Genomic DNA, 19,762 nt, shown 5'->3' on the forward strand with positions numbered 1-19,762 from the left:
CTAGTGTAGGTTTGACAACCAAGGGAGAACCTTAGAAGAAGTTTTACACAGTAGAACAGAATTTCAAATATATACTCAAGGTTAGGGTTGTTACAATACAAGAATTTAAAACTTTCACAAGATACTAGTTAAAAACAACAAACTCTCTCTCTCTTAGCAAGGCAACAAAAAAAGAAATCTTAGACATCCAAAATGGGGTACTTTTTTCCCCTCCAACCAACAGTCTGCAGGTTGGGCCTACAAGAAAACATAGCCACGAGGTGACATCGCTGTTTCTCTCCTCTACTCTCTGTCTGTCTGCAACAGACACTAAAGGGGACCTTGTGAGTGGGTATGAGATGCCAAAGGGACCCTACAAAACATCTGAATGAGAATGGTCAGCTGTGTCCTGGCTGCATTAGAGCTGCAGGTGTGACGGAGCGCAGAGCAGAGAGGACACACTCAGCAGGCAGGATGAAGCGTGGCTTCAGCTGCAAACAAACAAAATGTGTCACCTTCCTGACGGGCTGTGCAGAGGTGTGGGCGTGTTAGTTTTATATTTAGAGCTTAACGGCTGTGAAGCAATCAGAATATAATGTTTTATCTGTGGTTCCGTGCTTTTTTTTTTTCATTGACAATCAGAATCAGGGTTTATTGCCAAGTAGGTTTGCACATACAAGGAATTTGTGCAGAACAATTAACACAGAACTAGAATAAAAATAAGAAAATAGAATACGATAAAAAAAATAGGCAATAAGAATAAAAATATAAAAAGTAATACGTATAATACAAACAGGTGTAATTAAAAACTGTACGGATGTGCAGGATATTGAGCAGTGGATATTGAACATTAACTTGTTTTGGCAGAAAGCTTTTGTACGTTACAAAAAAACCCAGAAAAAACTTTCACAACTTTTCCCTGAGCATGCAAACATTAAAAAAGATGAGTTGAAGTAGGAGGACTACATTCACACAGAAAAACAAAGAAAGTGGTGTTTGCTGCACTTCAGAGATCCCTACCTGCGATACAAGTCGCTGGTTCTCATTAAGCCATGCTTGTCTCATGGTAGTTTTATGGTCAAAGCACTGAGCCAGAAGCTCCAGCTTCTCCTGACGAATCAGCTCCTTACGCAGAGCCACGCCCCTCTCATGTTCCGCCTTCTCCAGCCTCTCCCAGGCCTGGACAGAAAAGGACAAAGAAAAACCTTTACATTTTGGTAAAGTAGTAGGAAGTAAAAGTAGCTGAAAATATACAGTTCATGGTTGAACAGCCAGGGGGAAATGTAAAGGGAAAACTTCTGTAACTAAGTTTGACTGCAGGTTTTCTCTAAACTGTTAAAAAGAGATGGGAACCTTTAAATGACTCACGTGCATCAGTTGTCATTGAATGATTTCAGAAAAGGTGAAATATTGCATATAAAATAAAAACAACACAGATGGTGAATGTTTGACCTTGTTGATGTCTGAGATGAGCTTTCCATCATGAGGCACGTAGGGTTTCTGGTTGTTGGCTCTAAGTTTGCTTTGGATGGTAAAGAGTAGGACCTCAAGATTCCCCTTCTCCTGAAACCTGATCGAGAAACACAAAAGTTTACTCAGTAATGCTGCTTTACAATATTGCCTCTTCTCCTAAAACATTCCTCTCTGGTGTAGGACAGGCTAAAAGTACTTCCAACTTTGTTGTCTGGCTCAAGGACACTTTAGCAAAGTAAATGCTGGCTACCCTACTGTCCAGAGTCATGGCGATTTATCCCTCAGGAGCAGTCTGCTGGATGTTATACTGATTCAAACCAATATGATGACACCTTTCAGAACCATTTATAAAAATGATTGATCTTTTAGTGAAAGACATTCAGGACCCTGATTTATGACAACAGAAAGGTATCAATTTGTGATGTGAATTTCAAGTTTGTGGGTGGACTCAGAATTTTCAGGGAAAAGATGTAGTATTCTGAGAAGCATGTATGCATGAATGCCAGAAACAAGTATTTTCCTCAAAGCCAATTTCTGTTTGGGACAAACATTAAGTTATTTATTTCATTATTATTGTAAATGGCACACAACAATGAAAAATATCAAATCCTCACATTGGCGGGAGAAAGAGAGCCGGAGAATATCCAGCACTTAGATAAATTACTACTAAATCAATTGCTTACAAAATGATGCAGTTTAATTTTCTGTTGATCAGCTTATCATTTAATCGACTAATTGCTTTGGTTTTAATCATATAATCAGGTGAAACTCCACGTTTCCATGTTTCAGCTTCAGTTAAAAGAACACAAGTCTCTTTGGGGTTAAGCAAGTTGTATGCTTAATGACATAAGAAACCTGTATTATCTATGTTAATGTGTCCGTGGGTATTATCATAGCTGCCAGTGTAGTCCCAGTGCCTGCGGGGCGATGAGCGGAGTACTGGGCTGATGGTAATGCTGATCCTAATGTTGCTGGACAAAAGGCTCACAGCTCATGGTTCGGTGTTTCGGTGTTTCATACATGCTTTGCAAGTAAACAAAGCAAGACACTTCTTCATTCACTTCTATGAGACATAGTTTAGAACAATATGTTGGTTTATCATCAGGTAAATACATAAAATATGCAATTTTGCATAATAAAACTAGATGCTCACATATTACATACAATCCCTTTTAGCTAATTATAGCTTAAAATTAGATTATAAATAATAAATAACAAAAATATCCAGATGTCATTCTTGAAGTTCACTACACATACTTGATGGGCTTCTCTATGGTGCAGTAGGTTGTGAAGGCCTGTAGCTGCTGCTGAACTCCCGTCAGCGAGTTGGCAAACTTCTGGTTGCTGATGACAGCGATGGTCTTTTCTATCCATTCCAGCAGGTCTGACGCTAGAGCCTCGTAGCGGTTGACAACGTTCTCTGCCTCAATACAACTGTCGAGTACCTGGGTTAGATTGACAGTAAAAGGTTGAGAACAGATTTAGAGAGGAATAGTGGGATACAGAGTTAAGAGAAACAAAGAAGAAATGGGAAGAAAAAGATACACAATGATAGTAAAGAGACATTTTATGATTTATGATGTCTTTGTATTAATTAAGCCCTGCACATTCAATGAATTACTTGTTTTGGGCTTGCTGACACTTCTGGCCTTTAAACTTTCATGGAGTGTCACTGTGAGTGTAGCTGCAAATGGGTGCATTTTACCTTGCCCACCCTCTTGCCCTCCACAATAAGAGCCTTCATCTTGGAGAAGTAGTGGTAGTAGGAGACCACATAGGTGATGATGGACTTTTCGTCTGGGTTCTCTGTGTTTACATCTGCACCACAGGGTGTTGGCAGAGACAGAGAGCAGAGGAGTTAACATATATTTGATTTAACTGACAGCAACACAGTAACTATTTACTAATGTGCAAACCTTCAGGGTCGAGGAGTTTGGTGAGGCCCAGGTGCTGCTCTGCGATGTTGAAGGCTTGCTGGAGGTTGTGGGTTGCATTGGACCGTGTAAGCTTGTGGAACTCTATCAGGTCAGGTCTGCAGGGCACAAGATGATCACACATCATGTTTGTATGGCTCGACTCCTTTATCAGTTTTTGCATGGAAATCAAATTCATAATAATAATAACATCTTAACCATACAAATTCCTGGAAAATGAAAAATAACAACATTGGTGTGGATAAAATTAAATACAATACCATGGCAAACTATCCCTCTTTTGCTGTAAATTTGTAAATGCCCAACACTAAACAAAGAAGCATACGACTGAGATGTTTTAAAAATAGCCCGTACCTGTGTCGGTGAATGAGGGCGTTGAAGGCGAGGCCGTCTCTCCAGCAGGTGGTGAAATTTTGGATATTGACCTCAGGGTACCTGGAGCATGGAGGAATCTTTTGTAACTTTAAATGTAAACCAAGAGGCACATCATACTAACATACACATACCAAAGTGGTACATTACATAAATGATGAATAAAAATCACTGTTGCAGCTTAGTGTCTTGTATTTTCATATGACTGCTCACCCTGCGGTCTTCATCTGGCACCAAAGCAGCAGGGCATCCTTGGCAGAGCGAGTTTCTCTGTTATCCTCTGTCGCTATTTTGATCACCTGGATCTGAACAAGAGCACAGCAAAGCAACAGTTCAGAGAGAAATAACAGCAGAGACCCTGCACCTTCTGTTTCACATATAAAGTCTGATGCACTCTGCTGCTCTCTTTTGCTAACTTTACATCTTTAAGTGATGACACCAAAAATGATGATTGTTGTAGTTCAGAATCTCAATTTACCTCTACAGAGTTAACTACAGTCTATCTCTCTCTACTATAGGGAGCAGTGAATGAGTTTATAAAGTGATTATGGACACAGATGCTGTCTGGCTAACATTAGCAAGCTACCAAGCAAAGTTGGCTTCATAATTAGCTACAGTGGTCAGGTTCCGATCCCAAGTCATATATTTTCTACTTATAAGTCTATAACTATGTAGCTAATATATATTAAGTAGTGATCAGAAGCATTTACAACGATTTAACCAACTTCTTAAACCAGGGAAACAGCCATCAGAGGAACATCAACCCTATTTTAATCACCTAAACAAATATCTTGGCGATATCTCAGAGGTCTGGAGCTAATATAGAGCAAGAGTCAGAGTCACTCTGCCCTGACAGTATTCCTGAACCCTTAAATGAACAGAGCCATCACATCGCTTGATTATAGGTAACAGTGACAGCTATTCAACTGATCACATCACAGTGACATGATCCAAGGTAATAGGGGACATGACACCCTGGAATCAGCTGCTAACCATGTTGTTAGGCTACAACATTGTGTGCCCACACACACACACATACACACACACACACACACACACACACACACAGACACATACACATACACATACACATACACAATGAACGATGAACTCCTGTATGTACTAGGTACACATGAACACATGCTCACAATCACTAATAGAGGCCAGATGAAGTTTGGCATTACGATAAAATGATACGTCTGTCTCTGTCTCTGTAAATACATAAGGATTACCACTTCCTTTGCCTGTCAATTCTCTCCCTTCTCTCCCCCCCCCCTCTGTTTCTCTCTCCCCCTCTTTCTGCCTGTGTGCAGTTACTGCAGTGGTTTCGGCCCTACCTGCTGACTGGACAAAGAAAACTCTCTTTCAACAGAGAAAAAAGGGAGGAAAGGGGACAATAGGTAGATATGAGGGGAGACAAAGTGCAAAGGGGAAAGATGAGTCAGTCAACATCAGTTCATCCTGCTGACTTTATTTTTTGCCCTTTTTGCATTTTTTTCCCAATGCTCAATAAGATTATCAGTTACCTTATAAACATGCTCCGACTTTGTTGTCTTTTATCAGTAATTTACTGCTTAAAATGTAATGGGTTTTTTTACTATGTTTCATGTTAAATTAGTGCCATAGCTACAGTACCGTCACATTAGTTGCATATACAAATATGTTTAGACTGATTTGCATATGACGTGCTAGTGTGTCCCGTGCAGCTTGGTGTTTTATATTATACATAGCCACATGAAATTTTGCGTATTTTGTATTTAATTCTGTTTTCACCTTTCTTCAAAAGGCTTTTGCCATTTTGTCATGCTAAATATGTTTTACCTACCTACCTGTTTGAATAATGGCAAATAAAGCAGGTTTGTCACAAGACTTACATGATATAAACAACAGAAGGCAGCAGAAGTGGCAGCAGCCTAAATTATTCTAAAAGGTAGAGAACAGCATATTCTATGTCAACCAAAGAACCAGATTTTTATTTTACCTCATTTTACCTTTTTTTAATTAACAGACACTTCTAACTGATGGATAACACTGACTGAAGGTCACATTTAGCCCACACATTGCTAATTTTACCATATCACTGCTTGCTGTTTTCCATCAGCCAACCATCCTTCCCCTTATCCTCACTTTCATAATTACTCTCTCTCTTTCAGACCCACTCACACACACCTGAACACCAGCATTCTGCACTGCTTTCCTTTCTCAACACATGCAAAATTGAAGAGGCCATCGACTGGTGGCTCGCTGGAGAAGGTGATTGGAGCGAAAGCCAAGCTAATGATTCCAGGGTTGTATTCAGCTAATACTATTTGGCCTAAATTGTACAGTTACAGCTGCTTAGCTAGAATAAAAACAACACAAAAGAAAAACAGGCATTAGTATTTTTGAATTACTCATAAATCTTAACTATGTTTTTTTTCTTAAATAAGTAACTGAACCAACAACAACAAGACATTTCAAAGAAAGGCTTATTTGACATATTGGGACACAAAAATAAACAGAGGTGCTGGTTAAGCTCAGTGGGTAGAGCAGGCGCCCCATGTACAGAAGCAAAGTCCTGGTCCAGTCATCCAAATTACACACACAGAACAATCATCATATTTGCCTCACGAGAATGGCTTGCAGAGTGACATTCGCCATGCGACAACCTAAGTCTGCTAGCAGTGCTGTTTAATGTGCTTTGTGGTAGGTAGTGAGGCCTAGCATGACAAAAATGAGTCCCAAGAGACGGCTACAAGGCGACTGTACAATGTTACAGAAGGTGAATAATGCTAAACAAGCAGTTTGTGCAAAGCCACACTGTAGCATTGAAGCGTAATAAAGAGGAGCCGGTTTCTGCTGTACTTACATGGCAGGAACTGATCCTGTATCACTGCTGCTAAGGCCTGGAGTATGTGTGTAAGTGTGGGTATGTGAGTTTGTGAGACAGTATGTACAGGTTTATAGGTGTGTGTGTGTGACTACATAGACGGACTGATAGACTGACAGATTGTGTATGTAAGAGAGCGAGTGCAGTGATGGTGTGTGTGTGTGTGTGTGTGCGTCCTTGTTGCAGAGCAGACTGGAAGGTGACTGCTACCTCTAGGCCGCTGAGCCCTGAGTGACATTCAAGCTTCATCCACCTAACACTGCTGTCGCTGTCGCACACTGATGATGCGGCAGCTTTGACAACCTCCCCCAAACAGAACCGCTGGCAGCCCATCCTAAATGAAGCCATTGCTGTGTACAGCATTATTGTGCTTCAGTAAGTAGCACAGGAACATATGCCAGCACCTAAATGACCTTAGTAGCTGAGATTTAAGCGTTTTTCTATCCCAAAGGAAGAATCAAATATTTGAAACTTAGCTAATACTTTAGCTTTATGTCTAGCACTAGCTACAAACACCTATGTAATACTGATAATATCAGACCAACCAACAATATAGCATGTATTTTAGCGTTCACTCTACCAAAGCCGTAAAAGAGCAGTATTATATTTCTGCTTATGTACACCGAACATTTCCTTCTGCAACTGCTTCGTGTTCAACTGAACATTCACTTTCTGCTCACTGCGACTCTTCATCACAAATACATCTATAAAACTGTGAACAGACACACCAGCTGCTTTTCTATCAAATTAGCTTCTAAAACTGTTTGCTGTTGTATTGCCCTTACTACAATCACCACTGGTTTCGCCAAATCAACCAAGTCTGAAATCTTTGGAATTATTAATGAACTTTGAAATTAATAAACTTTGTTTTTTGTTTTGTTTAAAGTTTGTTTCATGCAGAGACATCTTGGTCACATCATTGCTACTTTGTCATAAAATGTCATACAATTTTTTTTTTACCAATACAAGGTGTTTTACATGTGTTTTTTTTTTACCTGGAAGCGTAGGATGATGGTCCAGATAAGGCCAAGGGTGAGGCGGTGGTTTCCATCCACAATGTCATGCGAACCTACGTTTTCCAGGTGAACCCTCTGTTCTTTAAGGAACTGGAGGGCTTTGTCAACGTTCTCCAGGCAGTGAATCCGCATACGCCCCCGTGTAGGCCTCGGCTGGTGGAAACAGATAGATTTATTACTAACTTTCACTTCAAAGCATCTTTATTAAAGAACTATAAGCAGCATCCTGTAGCATCAACATACTTTAAAACAATTACCATAAACAAAGATGATGATGGCTTTGTAGCCATCATGTTGTAAGTTATATAACAAATCATTAATTAACAAAAGATGACAAAATAACTGTAACATCTAAACCTTTCTGTAGCAGTGCCCAACGTTAAAATTTTTGCATGAATGAACAGCTAGCTGTCTATGGGAGGTAGCTAGGTAACACTGCTAATATTAGAATTAACCATCGATGTTCAGAAAGGCAACATACTTATAACTCTATTAATCCATCACATGATATATAAAGAGACTCAAAACTGATATAAAGCCCATTATTCTTTGACAATGTGTGTGTGTGTGTGTGTGTGTGTGTGTTTACCAGCAGCTCTCCACTAAGGACCTCCAGTAGTCTGGTAAGCATGTATCCATCTTTTAGATCGTTGTACAAGTCAGATATACGACAGGAAACTCTGGACAGATGGGAGTTCACCCACTTGGTAAAAGTCTTCTTCTGCACGGCATCTCGCTCATCTGAGGGAAATAATAGAAAAAGATTAACAAATAAGAAAAGGTGAAAGGGAAGGTCAGTCTAGTTCCTGAAGAAAAACATATCTTTTCTTGAAAGAGGCAAATAAAAAAAATACATACTCCAATATTGCCCAAAATATCATTCAACAACACTGAAATTAAAAAAACATTTTCTTAGACTTGATCAAAACAAGTTTTTTGATACTGAAATTCAAAACAACAAAATAATCCAATGTATACAGGTTCACTTATACACAAACCGAAGCAGGTGTGTTTGTAGTGTGTGTGTGTCTATATTGATTTAAGTAGGCATTGATCTGTGTGTGACCTCCGACCTGCCAAGGCCTTTATGCGGGAGCACTCGAACAGTTTGGAGCTGGTACACTCTGTTTCCCAGAACCCGGAGCCAATTGGTCGGTTGTTGTTGTTGAGCTGGCGCTGGGCTTCCGCGTTGTCCAGGTCTGGGGAGGCATTAGCCATCGCGCCCGACGCCCTGCAACACAAATAAATGATCTCTCTTTACTGGCAGTCAATTCAGATTCACAAATCACAAGGAATAAAACCAGCTTCGACTACACTTCCAATTTACTTAGGAAGGTTAAAAATCCACAAAGCTAAAAAAAACAACACTGGAGTCCATAAATAACAGTCACTTCCCATTCATGAATGATGCAGCATCTGTCCTTGGCATCAGAGCATTTTACAAAAGAGAAGCTTAAAATAAAATATCTCTGATGATTCAAAGGATGGTGGGAGACAGAGAGTAAAATAATTTGGCCCTCTCATCTCTCCTGTTGACAGCTGAAACCGGAGCATAAAAATAACTTCTAAACTTCAGTAAGACATCAAAGTACAGGGTGAGAGGTAAGAAATGAAAATGTTGGAAAATGACAACAAAAAGATTTAGAATCTGTTCAGTTTTCTGATATTCATCAGTTAATGTCGCACTCATTTGAAGAGCTGATAGCACTTTGAAACCTATGTAGATTTACATCAAATCCAAACATACTATGGCTAAAATGTGTCTGTTACTGGCTAAGTTAGGAGAAGCTCCTAAACATAAGGGGGACGTCAACTTTTATTTCAAGACCCTTCATTTGTGATCTAAAAGTAATTCACAAAGCATTTGAGAGCTAAAATAGCTCCTAAGTCTTAAAGAAGTAAAGACAGTCCAGAAGACTCCTAACATCTGCTCACAGTTGTAAAGGGCTGCTGGTGCTGTGCCTTATTGCATCAGCGTTTAGTGAAAACACAGTGATATCGAGCTTTTAAAATTATTTTGATGCCGCCCATTTCATGAGCATTAAGTTGGCTCACCAACAAGCTGAGACCATGAAATAACACCGGAGATGACAGTTTGCACCAAGGAACTTATATTCCTATTTATATATTTGTATTTTTCTACATTTTTATGTGATAGAAATATTCTTTAGAAGAAATGAAATCAGAAATTAAATGATCAAAGACAGTTACTAAAATATGAACTGTTTGCAGAAGAAACTTTCTCACTCTGAAGCAGATGTTTAACTGACATAAGCAATTTACACCTCCTTCCTAATTAACTAAGGATGTAAATCTCAAGTTTCATCACAATATGATATTATAGTCTGCAATGATACGATTTTGATTACATTATTAGATATTATTATATGCCTATTTATATAAAATCACTTACAACAACTCATAACTTTAATATGATTTAACAATTAGATTACTGTACACTTGCCAACATTTAAATGGAAAACCATATAACCATATGTATCAATGTCCTATAAAAACATAACCTCTTGTATAGTTATTGTTTGCTAAAGAATGCAAACATAAATGATGATTCAAGTATTGAATATTGAAAGAAATGTACAACGCAGTGTTTTGTGCCACACACAGACATGTTTTTTAAAAGTGTTTGAACTTAAAGAAAGATGGATTCTGCTGCAGGAGAGGTTTCAGTAGATACTTTTACACCCAAAGAGAAAACTCATCAGTAAAGGAAGCCACTGAAACAGACATACAGACTTTAATTTAAGCTGAAAATAATCACTTTTCTCTATTTTGGACCAAATGTAACATACACCTTTCAGGCCCACAATGAGTTTAGGTTGAATACTAAAATAAATCACATACGATTCTTGTCAGTCAAAATACATGGACAAAGAGAAAATACCTATTTTCTAAGTCCTGGTGCATGCTGCACATTGTATCAGTTTTACCTGCTCCTCCCCCATCTCTCTTTGTGTTACACACATGATGGATGGAAGGAAAATACAAGCAATTGTGTCTCATGGTAAAGAGCAGATGAGCCCACAGGACATAAAATATGCCATTTGAGGCTCTCCTACTAAGCTGCTTACACTGGGGGAACACATTTCTATACATTGTGTGCTTATATTGCAGGTTTACGATCATTAAAACTGATGATTTGATGATGATTATGATGTGACTGGTCACTGATCGACTAATAAGGATTTCAGGTAAAAGATTAAAAATAAGTATGGAGGATTTTCTCTGTCCTCTTCTGCCTCAGCCTTTTTGCTGTAAATCTTTCTCTTCCTCTCATCCCATCCCTTCTCCGGCCTCCCCCTCCCTCTTCACTGCAACAAAAGTCCAGGCTCACAGTTGTCACTATACCTAAACCACTTGAAAACAATGTAGCCATATCGAGTAAATGTCAGCGTGCCCCGCTAGACACAGAGAGGAGGGGTAGTTGTGCACTTAGCTGTTCTCCCCGGAGAGAATAACAGCAAAACTACAGTGCTTTGTATCTGGAGATGAAGACGAGAGAGGACTGCACAGGACCCCAACTAAAGTGAAACTTTAGGAAATTTATAGCTAAACTGAATAACTATAATGCAAATTATAGCTTGTAGTAGCTTGCCGTAAAGCTGCTATTCTCACTCTGCCTATTTTTTTCATCAAATCATCAAATGTTCAAGTAGTAGTTAGTGATAGTAATATGAGATAGAAAGAGGGACTTGTAGGAGAGGCCAACAGTGAAATAATAAATGATATAAGAGATGTAGTATAATTGTCAGGCATTATGAGAGACATTACTTTTCTTAAAAGATAAGATAACATCATCAAACTAAAATCCTTATGAAAACCTGAATAGTCTTTGGATTAAAGAGTAGAATCTAGAGTACATCTGTCATTAGAGTCAAAAACTGCATGTGTGTGCATGTATGTGTGTGTCCTCTGTTCTCCTTGCCGTGATCCTTGCCTAACCTTGAACACCTAGTGTCTCTCAATCAATCAGACTCACAGCTCACAGGACTGCTCTGGTATATATATATATATATATATCTATATATATATATATGTGTGTGTGTGTGTGTGTCTGTATGTATGTCTTTAGGTCTTTGTGTGAGTGTGAGTATGCGTGTTATCACCTTTATTCTAATAATCAGACCCAGCTGTGGAGGCATCAGCCAGCCCCAGGCAAGAGAGTCGACTCAACACTCTCTGACAGTCACACACACACACACACACACACACACACACACACGCACACACACACACACACACAGACTCCTGGCTATCCATTTTCTGCTCTATAAGTAACGAGTGCGATGCCGCATGATTTGCCTCCAGAGACTGAACACAGCCTGCAGGAAATTTTAAAATGGATATGAAAACAAAGAAAGATTTGACCTCACATTGAGTTCAGAATGATTGTATCTGCTTTATCTAGAGATGTAAAACCTGCATGTTTCAACATCCCAATATCAACAACACAATATTCATTCTCATATTTAGGTTGGAAGCTTCTGTCTTACACACATTAAATAAACTGTCACCAAATGTTATAGACTACTGCAATGTTATTGGGGGACTAATATGAAACAGATTCTTAAAAACTAATGCTACATACACGGCCATAATAACTTTGATGACATCATTAGGGTTATTAATTCAGACTTTAAAAAGCTCACACTAAAAAGACATTCAACAACTTTTTTCAGCTAATAAGTATTTACTGGGAAAGGTAAACTAAAAGTCATGTGACTATATAAAGAATATAAAGTAACTTTGTGAAGAATATAAAGGAGAATTATCCTCATTGTCAATTTAATATTTTCATTAATTGAAAGCTCAGGCAATTCTCCAAGTGCTTCAGTGAGTATGTGTCCCTAACAACATGCTATACTTCATATTGTCCATTATTGATGCTAGAGACACTTTATTACCTATCGTAAAGTTAAGGGGATAGAAGGTTGCAAAAACATACAGTATTATCTCTCTTGACTGTGACAAAAAAAATGCTGAGTAATGCTGCTGCTCTCACAGCAGCCAGCATGAGGAGTTGATCAGTCATGAAAACCTAACTCCACAAAGCTGCACATAAATGCAAGTAATGGGAGTAATGTTCATTTATTCTGCTTATAAATAAACTACTTATCAGTAAACTGTAGCTTCCAGGCATTAAACCTGGAGCACAAAGGTAAGGGGAACAAAGTCATGATCATCAGATGGTTCTAGACCTTTTTGTGCTTTTACAGAGCGGAAAGGGGGTTTTAGTTCTCGTTCTGAGGTTAGTCCTGGCCTCCACAGGGTTACAGAGTGAAAGTGTGTCAGTTAGTCCAGATACAGAAGCTACACCCAGGATCAAACATTTAGACAGCAGCAGCCTCACTGATCTCTCCATGGTGCTGGAAAAAAAGAGGATCACCTGTGTGTCAGTGTGTGTGTGTGTGTGTGTGTGTGTGTGTGTGTGTGTGTGTGTGTGTAACTGTGGGATGTTCAAGAGTTCATACACATACAGCAGCTACCATGGAAAAACACAGACACTACAGTCAACTGCCAGCCTTTTCACCAAAACAAAGTATGATTAACATGAAAATACAACAATTTATATAATACATTTTTTACGCTCACGCTCAGCTATTTTCTGATATTTTTTAGACAAGCACATATTTGAGTTAAAAAAATAATCAGCAGATAAATCAATAATTGTTAATTGCAGCCCTAAAACACACGATGAGCAGAATAGTTTTGGGGAGCAGGAACACCAAACTTGACATGTCCCACCCACGCTGTTTAAATGACAATCCAACCATTGTAAAAACAGAAGAGCAGTAATGAGCACTTAGCACCACAGATGTCGTCTCATCTCTTACTTTTAGGACAGGATGTAAATCATCTGAGGCCTCTCGTTTTTTCTCCGAGAGGACCTGAGCATTAACCTCAACATCTAGGACAACATCTAAAAAGATGTGCTCTACATTCAGAGTGGCCATCTTTGTTTTCCCCCCAGGTGGTTTGAGTGTGTTTGTGTGTCTACTCCAGCTCTGTCTCTGCTCTATCAGCTGTTGTTCTCTTTACTTTGAAGTTTCATCAGCCAGACTCTTACCTGTCTGTCTGTCTCAGTGACACAGTTGTGAGAATTAGGACTTCAGCTCAGACTGTCTTGTACGCCACTGTGTATTCTGATGTGTTCCAACATTTTATAATTATTAATAGTCATAAAGGACGTTATAAAACATTAGTTTTTGCATTTTTGCAATTGCCATTCATCAATCTATAAAATATGTTTTTTATTTAATTTATTCATTTGAAGTCTATATGCATAAGAAAATAGGAAAATGACCCATCACAATTACTTGGAGCCCCAAGTTGTTCTCTTGTTCAAGCAGCAAATATTTCCATTTAAGAGGAAGGAAGAAGAGAATTTGGGATTTTGCATGATAAATGGCTTCAATGATAAATTGATCATCAGAATTATCTCTATTAATTTTTCCATTGATTCACTATCTAATCAATGACCTAGTAATGTCAGCACTATTTGTGTGCTTGTGTGTGTGTGTGCAGAACTGTCAGTCGTTATGCTTTCTCCTCTAAACCACTCAGTGTTATTATTGTCCTCTCCCCCCAGCTATGCTGTTGCTGTTGGTAACCACAATAAATCACCGTTACACCAATGGTGTAATGAAAGCGTCACCCCCCGCCTCCCTGGTCTCTCCTTTATTATCCTTCACACTTTTTCAACTGTCCTCTCCTTCTATTCCCTCTCGTCCCTCTGTCCTAACCCCCACCACTCTCTGTCTGGCCTCCACAACTTGTGTTTGGGCTATTAGTATTTGGCGTGATGCCTTCATACAACCAGAGATTGACAATACTCAAACATCAGCCGCGCCCTTGAAACAAGCACTTAACCCCAAATGCTGCAGTGAAACTTTTCACTCGCCACCACGAGTAGGCTGTATTGAGTGGCCAAAGGCTGTTGGACCTGAGACTGTTAATAACGGTGTGACAATGAAGCAGTTTTTCACTGATAAGGAGAGGAAAGTAAATGTTTGGCTTCTTTTGGATGTATATTTCAATATTTTGCATTGGTTTAGTCTCAGAGGTCACTTCATGTCATGTCATGTCATGTCATATATTTCCAAATACAGTTGATGCATACTAGAAGGGAAAAATGCAATTAAATCATAATCAAATTTCAGGATTTAGCATGTACTGACTTTTAATAAATAAGTAAAATAGGCAACGGTCATGAATTCATCATATTTTCTTCTCTTGTGCTGACAAACTTACAATACAACGCCCTTTCAAGTAACTTGGTTTCAGTTTTGGTGATTATATTGGTTAACTATAGTTCCTCACTCCCAAAAATTACCCCCTCCAGCGGTCATATTTTCCTATGACCCAAGAGGAATCTGGGTGGCTTTCAACAGTAGCTGTCATTAACTGAACAAACATAAACTTGACACTGAAATAACTTGTGTACCGAATTAATTTTGATTTATTTGCAAGACAGCACTTGTTGTTGTTGGTCTAAACATTAGGACAAAAGATAGTTCTGTTGACTTGCATTTAAACATGACAGTTATGTAGTATACTTCCAAGACTTTTGGACACATGGAGGTCTGTAGCACTGAGGAAGACAATATATGAGGCTGTACACAGATGATACTTGTTAATGTGATAATTCATCATTGGTTTTGGCCCTTCATGACCTATGTTGACATCAACAAAAAATATATAAAGATTGATTATTTGCATTAAGTTTTAACTGTTTTAACTGGCTAGGGATTTTCTGGCATTTTCGTTCTCCCTTTGCAGCTGGCGTGTCAGCTTCCAACAACGCTTGAAACCAACACAACATATTCACACAAAAGTTGTCTTGTTTTGTGCAAACCTTATCTGAAACAAGCTCTGTGAATTACTTTCTTTATAGTCTTGTGATTTTTCCAGGTCTTGAGATTATGTGGGAGCGCAATTGTGCCACGGGAAAGTCCAGCTGATGGTTTAAGTTCTATTGGGTCGGCTGGATAAGATCAGAAATCAAAAGTGTTAATAGTTGTCCTCTCTGGAAAGTAGAGTGAAGCTTGTTACCAAAGAGAGTGACAATGCTGTATCGTTTAAATATGGGAATTATTGGAAACACTGTAAAGCCTCTGAATTATAAGAACAGGAGAGAATAAAATGAGAAGGGGTAGAAGAACAGCCCTTAAATATTGACATTTTAACAGAAATCTTTAGAATGATCTGATAATGTTACGGCAACATTATGTTGTAGACGTGGCATTTGGGATGTTTATGGTGAAGATGTATCCATGTTTCCTCTACAAATTTCTGTCCTCTAATTGAAAGCAGCAACAGCAGGTAATTCACCTAAACATTGTTTAAACATACTCATCTTTCACTTCTTTCTCACAAATGCACGCAGAATTTCTACATCTGATCTTGTTTACCCCCCACTCTATGATAAACTCTTCAGAGATACTAACAATTTAAGTTATAGTGTTATGTTGCTTAAGTAATGGTCCAAGAATAGCCTAATGCACACAACAGGCATCTGACTGTCAATCGTCTTTGATTAAGAGGTTAGATTTAGAGTCAGACAAAGAATGGCAGAGACAATCAAGAGAGAGAGAGAGTTAAAGACAGCAAAGGACGGGATGTTATAGAATAAAAAAAGAGAGGTTGACATTAAGGAAGAGATGTGAGAGAGACGTTACAGAGAAACAGAAGTGCTGACATGGAAGAAGAGGTGAAATAGAGAAAAATCGAAGGGGCAAGAGACACAGGAGGGCATATCCCAAGAAAGATAAAGAAAGACAGAGAGGGAAAGAGAGAGACAGCTGCCAGGGTTAATCAGTCAGTGGCAGCAGCTCTATGTCTCTGTTGCTCTAAGGCTTAATGGGGACCAGACCCTCACTGCACTAACCCCTACTTTAGCCCGCACGCACGCACGCACACACACACACATACACACAGAAGTTCACAAAGCTAGCAAGCTAGTCACATAATGTTCAGTTGAATACTTTTAAAATCTAGTACCAGAAATAGTGGTACACCACCTAGCTGATGGAGTACATCTTTGCTTTGCTTCTATGTTCCCGGTCTTACAAATGATCTAACTCTATTTTCTGCTTTGCTGTCATTTATCAGAGCTGTGGTGAAGTTTGTTCTTCCTCCTGTGCAATTTCTTGCTGATCTGTCAACAGCAAAAAGTACAAATTTTGATGTAGTCACTCGTCACTAGCCGCAAACAAAGATTAAGAAGTAAGCTGAGTGCCTTGGGGCTTCTTCGCTCTAAATGCTCTGAAGTGCTGCCATTAAAATGCTAACTGAAAACACACTGAATTTGATACATTTTGGAAAACTAGCTAATGTTATATTGAACCATTACTCCAACACATTCACCCATACTTATCCTAAACTTCATCTCTCTCTCTCTCTCTCTCTCTCTCTCTCTCTCTCTCTCTCTCTCTCTCTCTCTCTCTCACACACACACAGATCTTTCACTGTGACGTCACACAGTACGCACTTTACACCCTGCACTGAGTCACTTCCACTCACTTCACCTCAGCAGAGTAAAACAACATCTGCAAGCAAGAGCAGCAGCCGCCGCCCAGTTCTGAGTCTGCAAGACCACAAGCCTTAATCAAAGCAGTAACCTTGTGGTCTGATAAACAACAGAGCAGCAGCAGAGAGCTCCAGTGTCCCAGAGAGGCTGTCTATCACCCAGACAAGACAGGGATGGCAACAACAAGGGTGTCAAAAAGAACTATCTATCCTTCTATCTCTCTATCCTGTAATAGAGCAGCACAATATATTGTAACGGGAGCTATCGCAATAAAACATGTGCTATACCATTATCATTTTATAATGCTGACCTCAATAACATAGCACAACTGTATTTAGTAAATATATACAAACGGTAAATAGACATGTGTGTGTCTGTGCATACAGAGTATATGTATTTGTATACAGTATATGGCATTATTTTAAGCTCTATAAAAGTAACTATAATAACTATACTGTATAATTAACAGCAATACAGCAACATACAATACAGTAGGAACAAGAGGATACTTTTAACACTTTAACGGACAGGGATTCAATGTGACCAAAATGTTGCATACAACTGAGATTTATGTTAGTATTAGGAAAACATTAGTGACACTACAGAAGATGGTACACCATACAGTGTAATAAGACTTCCACACTATAACCCCCTGTAGGAGTATTACAGAAATGCCACTACAGGACTTAAACTTCCATAAAGTAAAATAAGATCAATAACACTAATATCATGTACCATAGGCTATCCTAACCCCCAGAAGAATATCAAAGAGACTGGTTTAATGAACTGCGAGCTGTTTTCTATTACTGATGATGAAATTACTTATTTAAGAAAAGGTTTGAATGATTTACTCATTTAATTTAAATATCATAAATGTGCCTGTCTCTTCTCTTTACTGTTTACCCACCTCAAACACCAACATTCACACACACACACACACACACACACACACACACACACACACACACACACACACACACACACACACACACACAAACGTTGAACCAGCAAACTTAAGATAACCAAGTAACCTACACCTGCCTTCAGTCAGAGTCAGTGATAGTCTCAGTGCCAAACTGAGGTTGCAGTCACTTTTCACTGCAGCTGTGATCAAACACACCACATTAAGGCTTGACAGGCTACGGTGCATCTGCTTCTTGGGTTGCTGAAGCAAGCTTTGCTGCTGTCTGCCTTATCTCGGTAAAGCACAAGAATAATCTAAATTACCCATCTATAGAACAGCACAATCCCCTCTGGATTCAGGTATAACTAATACCACAAGGGGCAGACATGGCAAAGTAATCCGAGGTCACAGTGAGACCACAGACACACTACAGCATAACTTCCTGCAGAAATATATAGTAGGCCTATTACTGTAGAGATTTATCGCTGGGGAAGTTCTGTTGCCATTGCCATTCTGGCACAGTTTGCCAAAAGGTCGCAAAACCCAACGTAGACATCTCTTATTCAAAGTTATTGGTCAAAAGGAAGCCTCATGTGATCCGGTGAAACATGCAACAACATACACAGCCCATACAATAGGCCGCTATTCTGCTTCTTAACCTATATATCCCGTTTAAATTAACCAATCGGGTCCGGCAAGCATCATAGACACTTATTCAGGCATGCATCACGTAACACATGTAAGTGAAAAAAGACACGAAACGGCGCTTCCCCCCGCCGGATCACTGCGGTACCCTGCACCCAAATGCAGGCCGGCGTCCCTGCAAAAAAAAGGAAAAACCACCGTGCACCTCGACTCCTTCTCTCACACAGCGAATGACAAAATAAAACGACATCCCATGGAGAAATGAACTATCCTGTCATCCTTCTATCGGCCTTACCTTCAGCTGCACTGTCAGTTTCTTTGGATTGGTTTTGTCCTCCTTATATCAAGACGTCGTTGGGCTGAATCGATGAGGAGAGCGGTTTATCAATGGAGGAGACTGAAGCTCCGCTTTTATTCCAGCAGGGTCTTCCCTCAAATAGTCCTTCTTACAGGAGGAAGCGGTTTGTCAGGGTAATCACAAAGCAGCCCTGAGAGTCTCTGCCGTAGAAATACAACGCCTTGGCGCATTAAAAGGGCGCTGTGTTCCTGCAGCGGTGACCGCCGGCCGGGAGATGCTGTAGGTGCTGAGGATGCGAGCCGGTGGAGGGTGATGATGATATCCATAGAGGTCCCCGTTTCCACCTGACACAACCTCTCCTACCTCCCCCTCCTCCTCCTCTCCGCTGGTGATGCTGGGGAGAAATATCAGCATTAGTGCGGCGAGGAGGGAGAGAGAGACAGACAGAGGCAGAGAGAGGGAGAGAGAGAGAGGGAGGGAGAGAGAGAGAGAGAGAGAGAGAGAAGGGACACGGTAATTTAGCTAACGTTAAGTGATACAAGTTAGAGATTCTCATCCAGGCCGTTTTTACATCGTCATTTACAGAAGTAGAGGCGGTTTCAAGGTGTAAAAAAAATAATAATAAAGGTTAAAAAGTACAACAGACAGAAGCATATTTTTAGACACAGAACCCCTCAAAAGTAAAAAAAAAAAAAAAAAAGAACTGTGCTCAAATCGTTTAAAAT

At 39.5% G+C, this 19,762-nt stretch overlaps 1 protein-coding gene across 1 annotated transcript in view; it reads right to left on the bottom strand.

Annotated features, from left to right (window-relative positions):
- Positions 1–19,077, bottom strand: part of LOC138597520 (spectrin beta chain, non-erythrocytic 4) — a 65,824-nt gene extending 46,747 nt beyond the window's left edge. The window contains exons 1-11 of the mRNA XM_069669129.1: positions 19,035–19,077; positions 8,717–8,874; positions 8,233–8,384; positions 7,623–7,796; positions 3,972–4,063; positions 3,741–3,821; positions 3,369–3,484; positions 3,158–3,270; positions 2,710–2,897; positions 1,432–1,549; positions 1,000–1,158 (exon numbers count right to left, since the gene is read on the bottom strand). Coding sequence (XP_069525230.1) covers positions 1,000–1,158; positions 1,432–1,549; positions 2,710–2,897; positions 3,158–3,270; positions 3,369–3,484; positions 3,741–3,821; positions 3,972–4,063; positions 7,623–7,796; positions 8,233–8,384; positions 8,717–8,861 — 1,338 coding nt within the window. The 5' untranslated portion in view covers positions 8,862–8,874; positions 19,035–19,077. The remainder of the gene's footprint in view (positions 1–999; positions 1,159–1,431; positions 1,550–2,709; positions 2,898–3,157; positions 3,271–3,368; positions 3,485–3,740; positions 3,822–3,971; positions 4,064–7,622; positions 7,797–8,232; positions 8,385–8,716; positions 8,875–19,034) is intronic.
- Positions 19,078–19,762: the final 685 nt, after the last annotated feature.

Source organism: Semicossyphus pulcher, unplaced genomic scaffold (genome assembly GCF_022749685.1).
Source record: "Semicossyphus pulcher isolate SPU_LCO1_2020_fin unplaced genomic scaffold, fSemPul1.0.p SCAF_19, whole genome shotgun sequence".
Taxonomy (NCBI): Eukaryota; Metazoa; Chordata; class Actinopteri; order Labriformes; family Labridae; genus Semicossyphus; species Semicossyphus pulcher.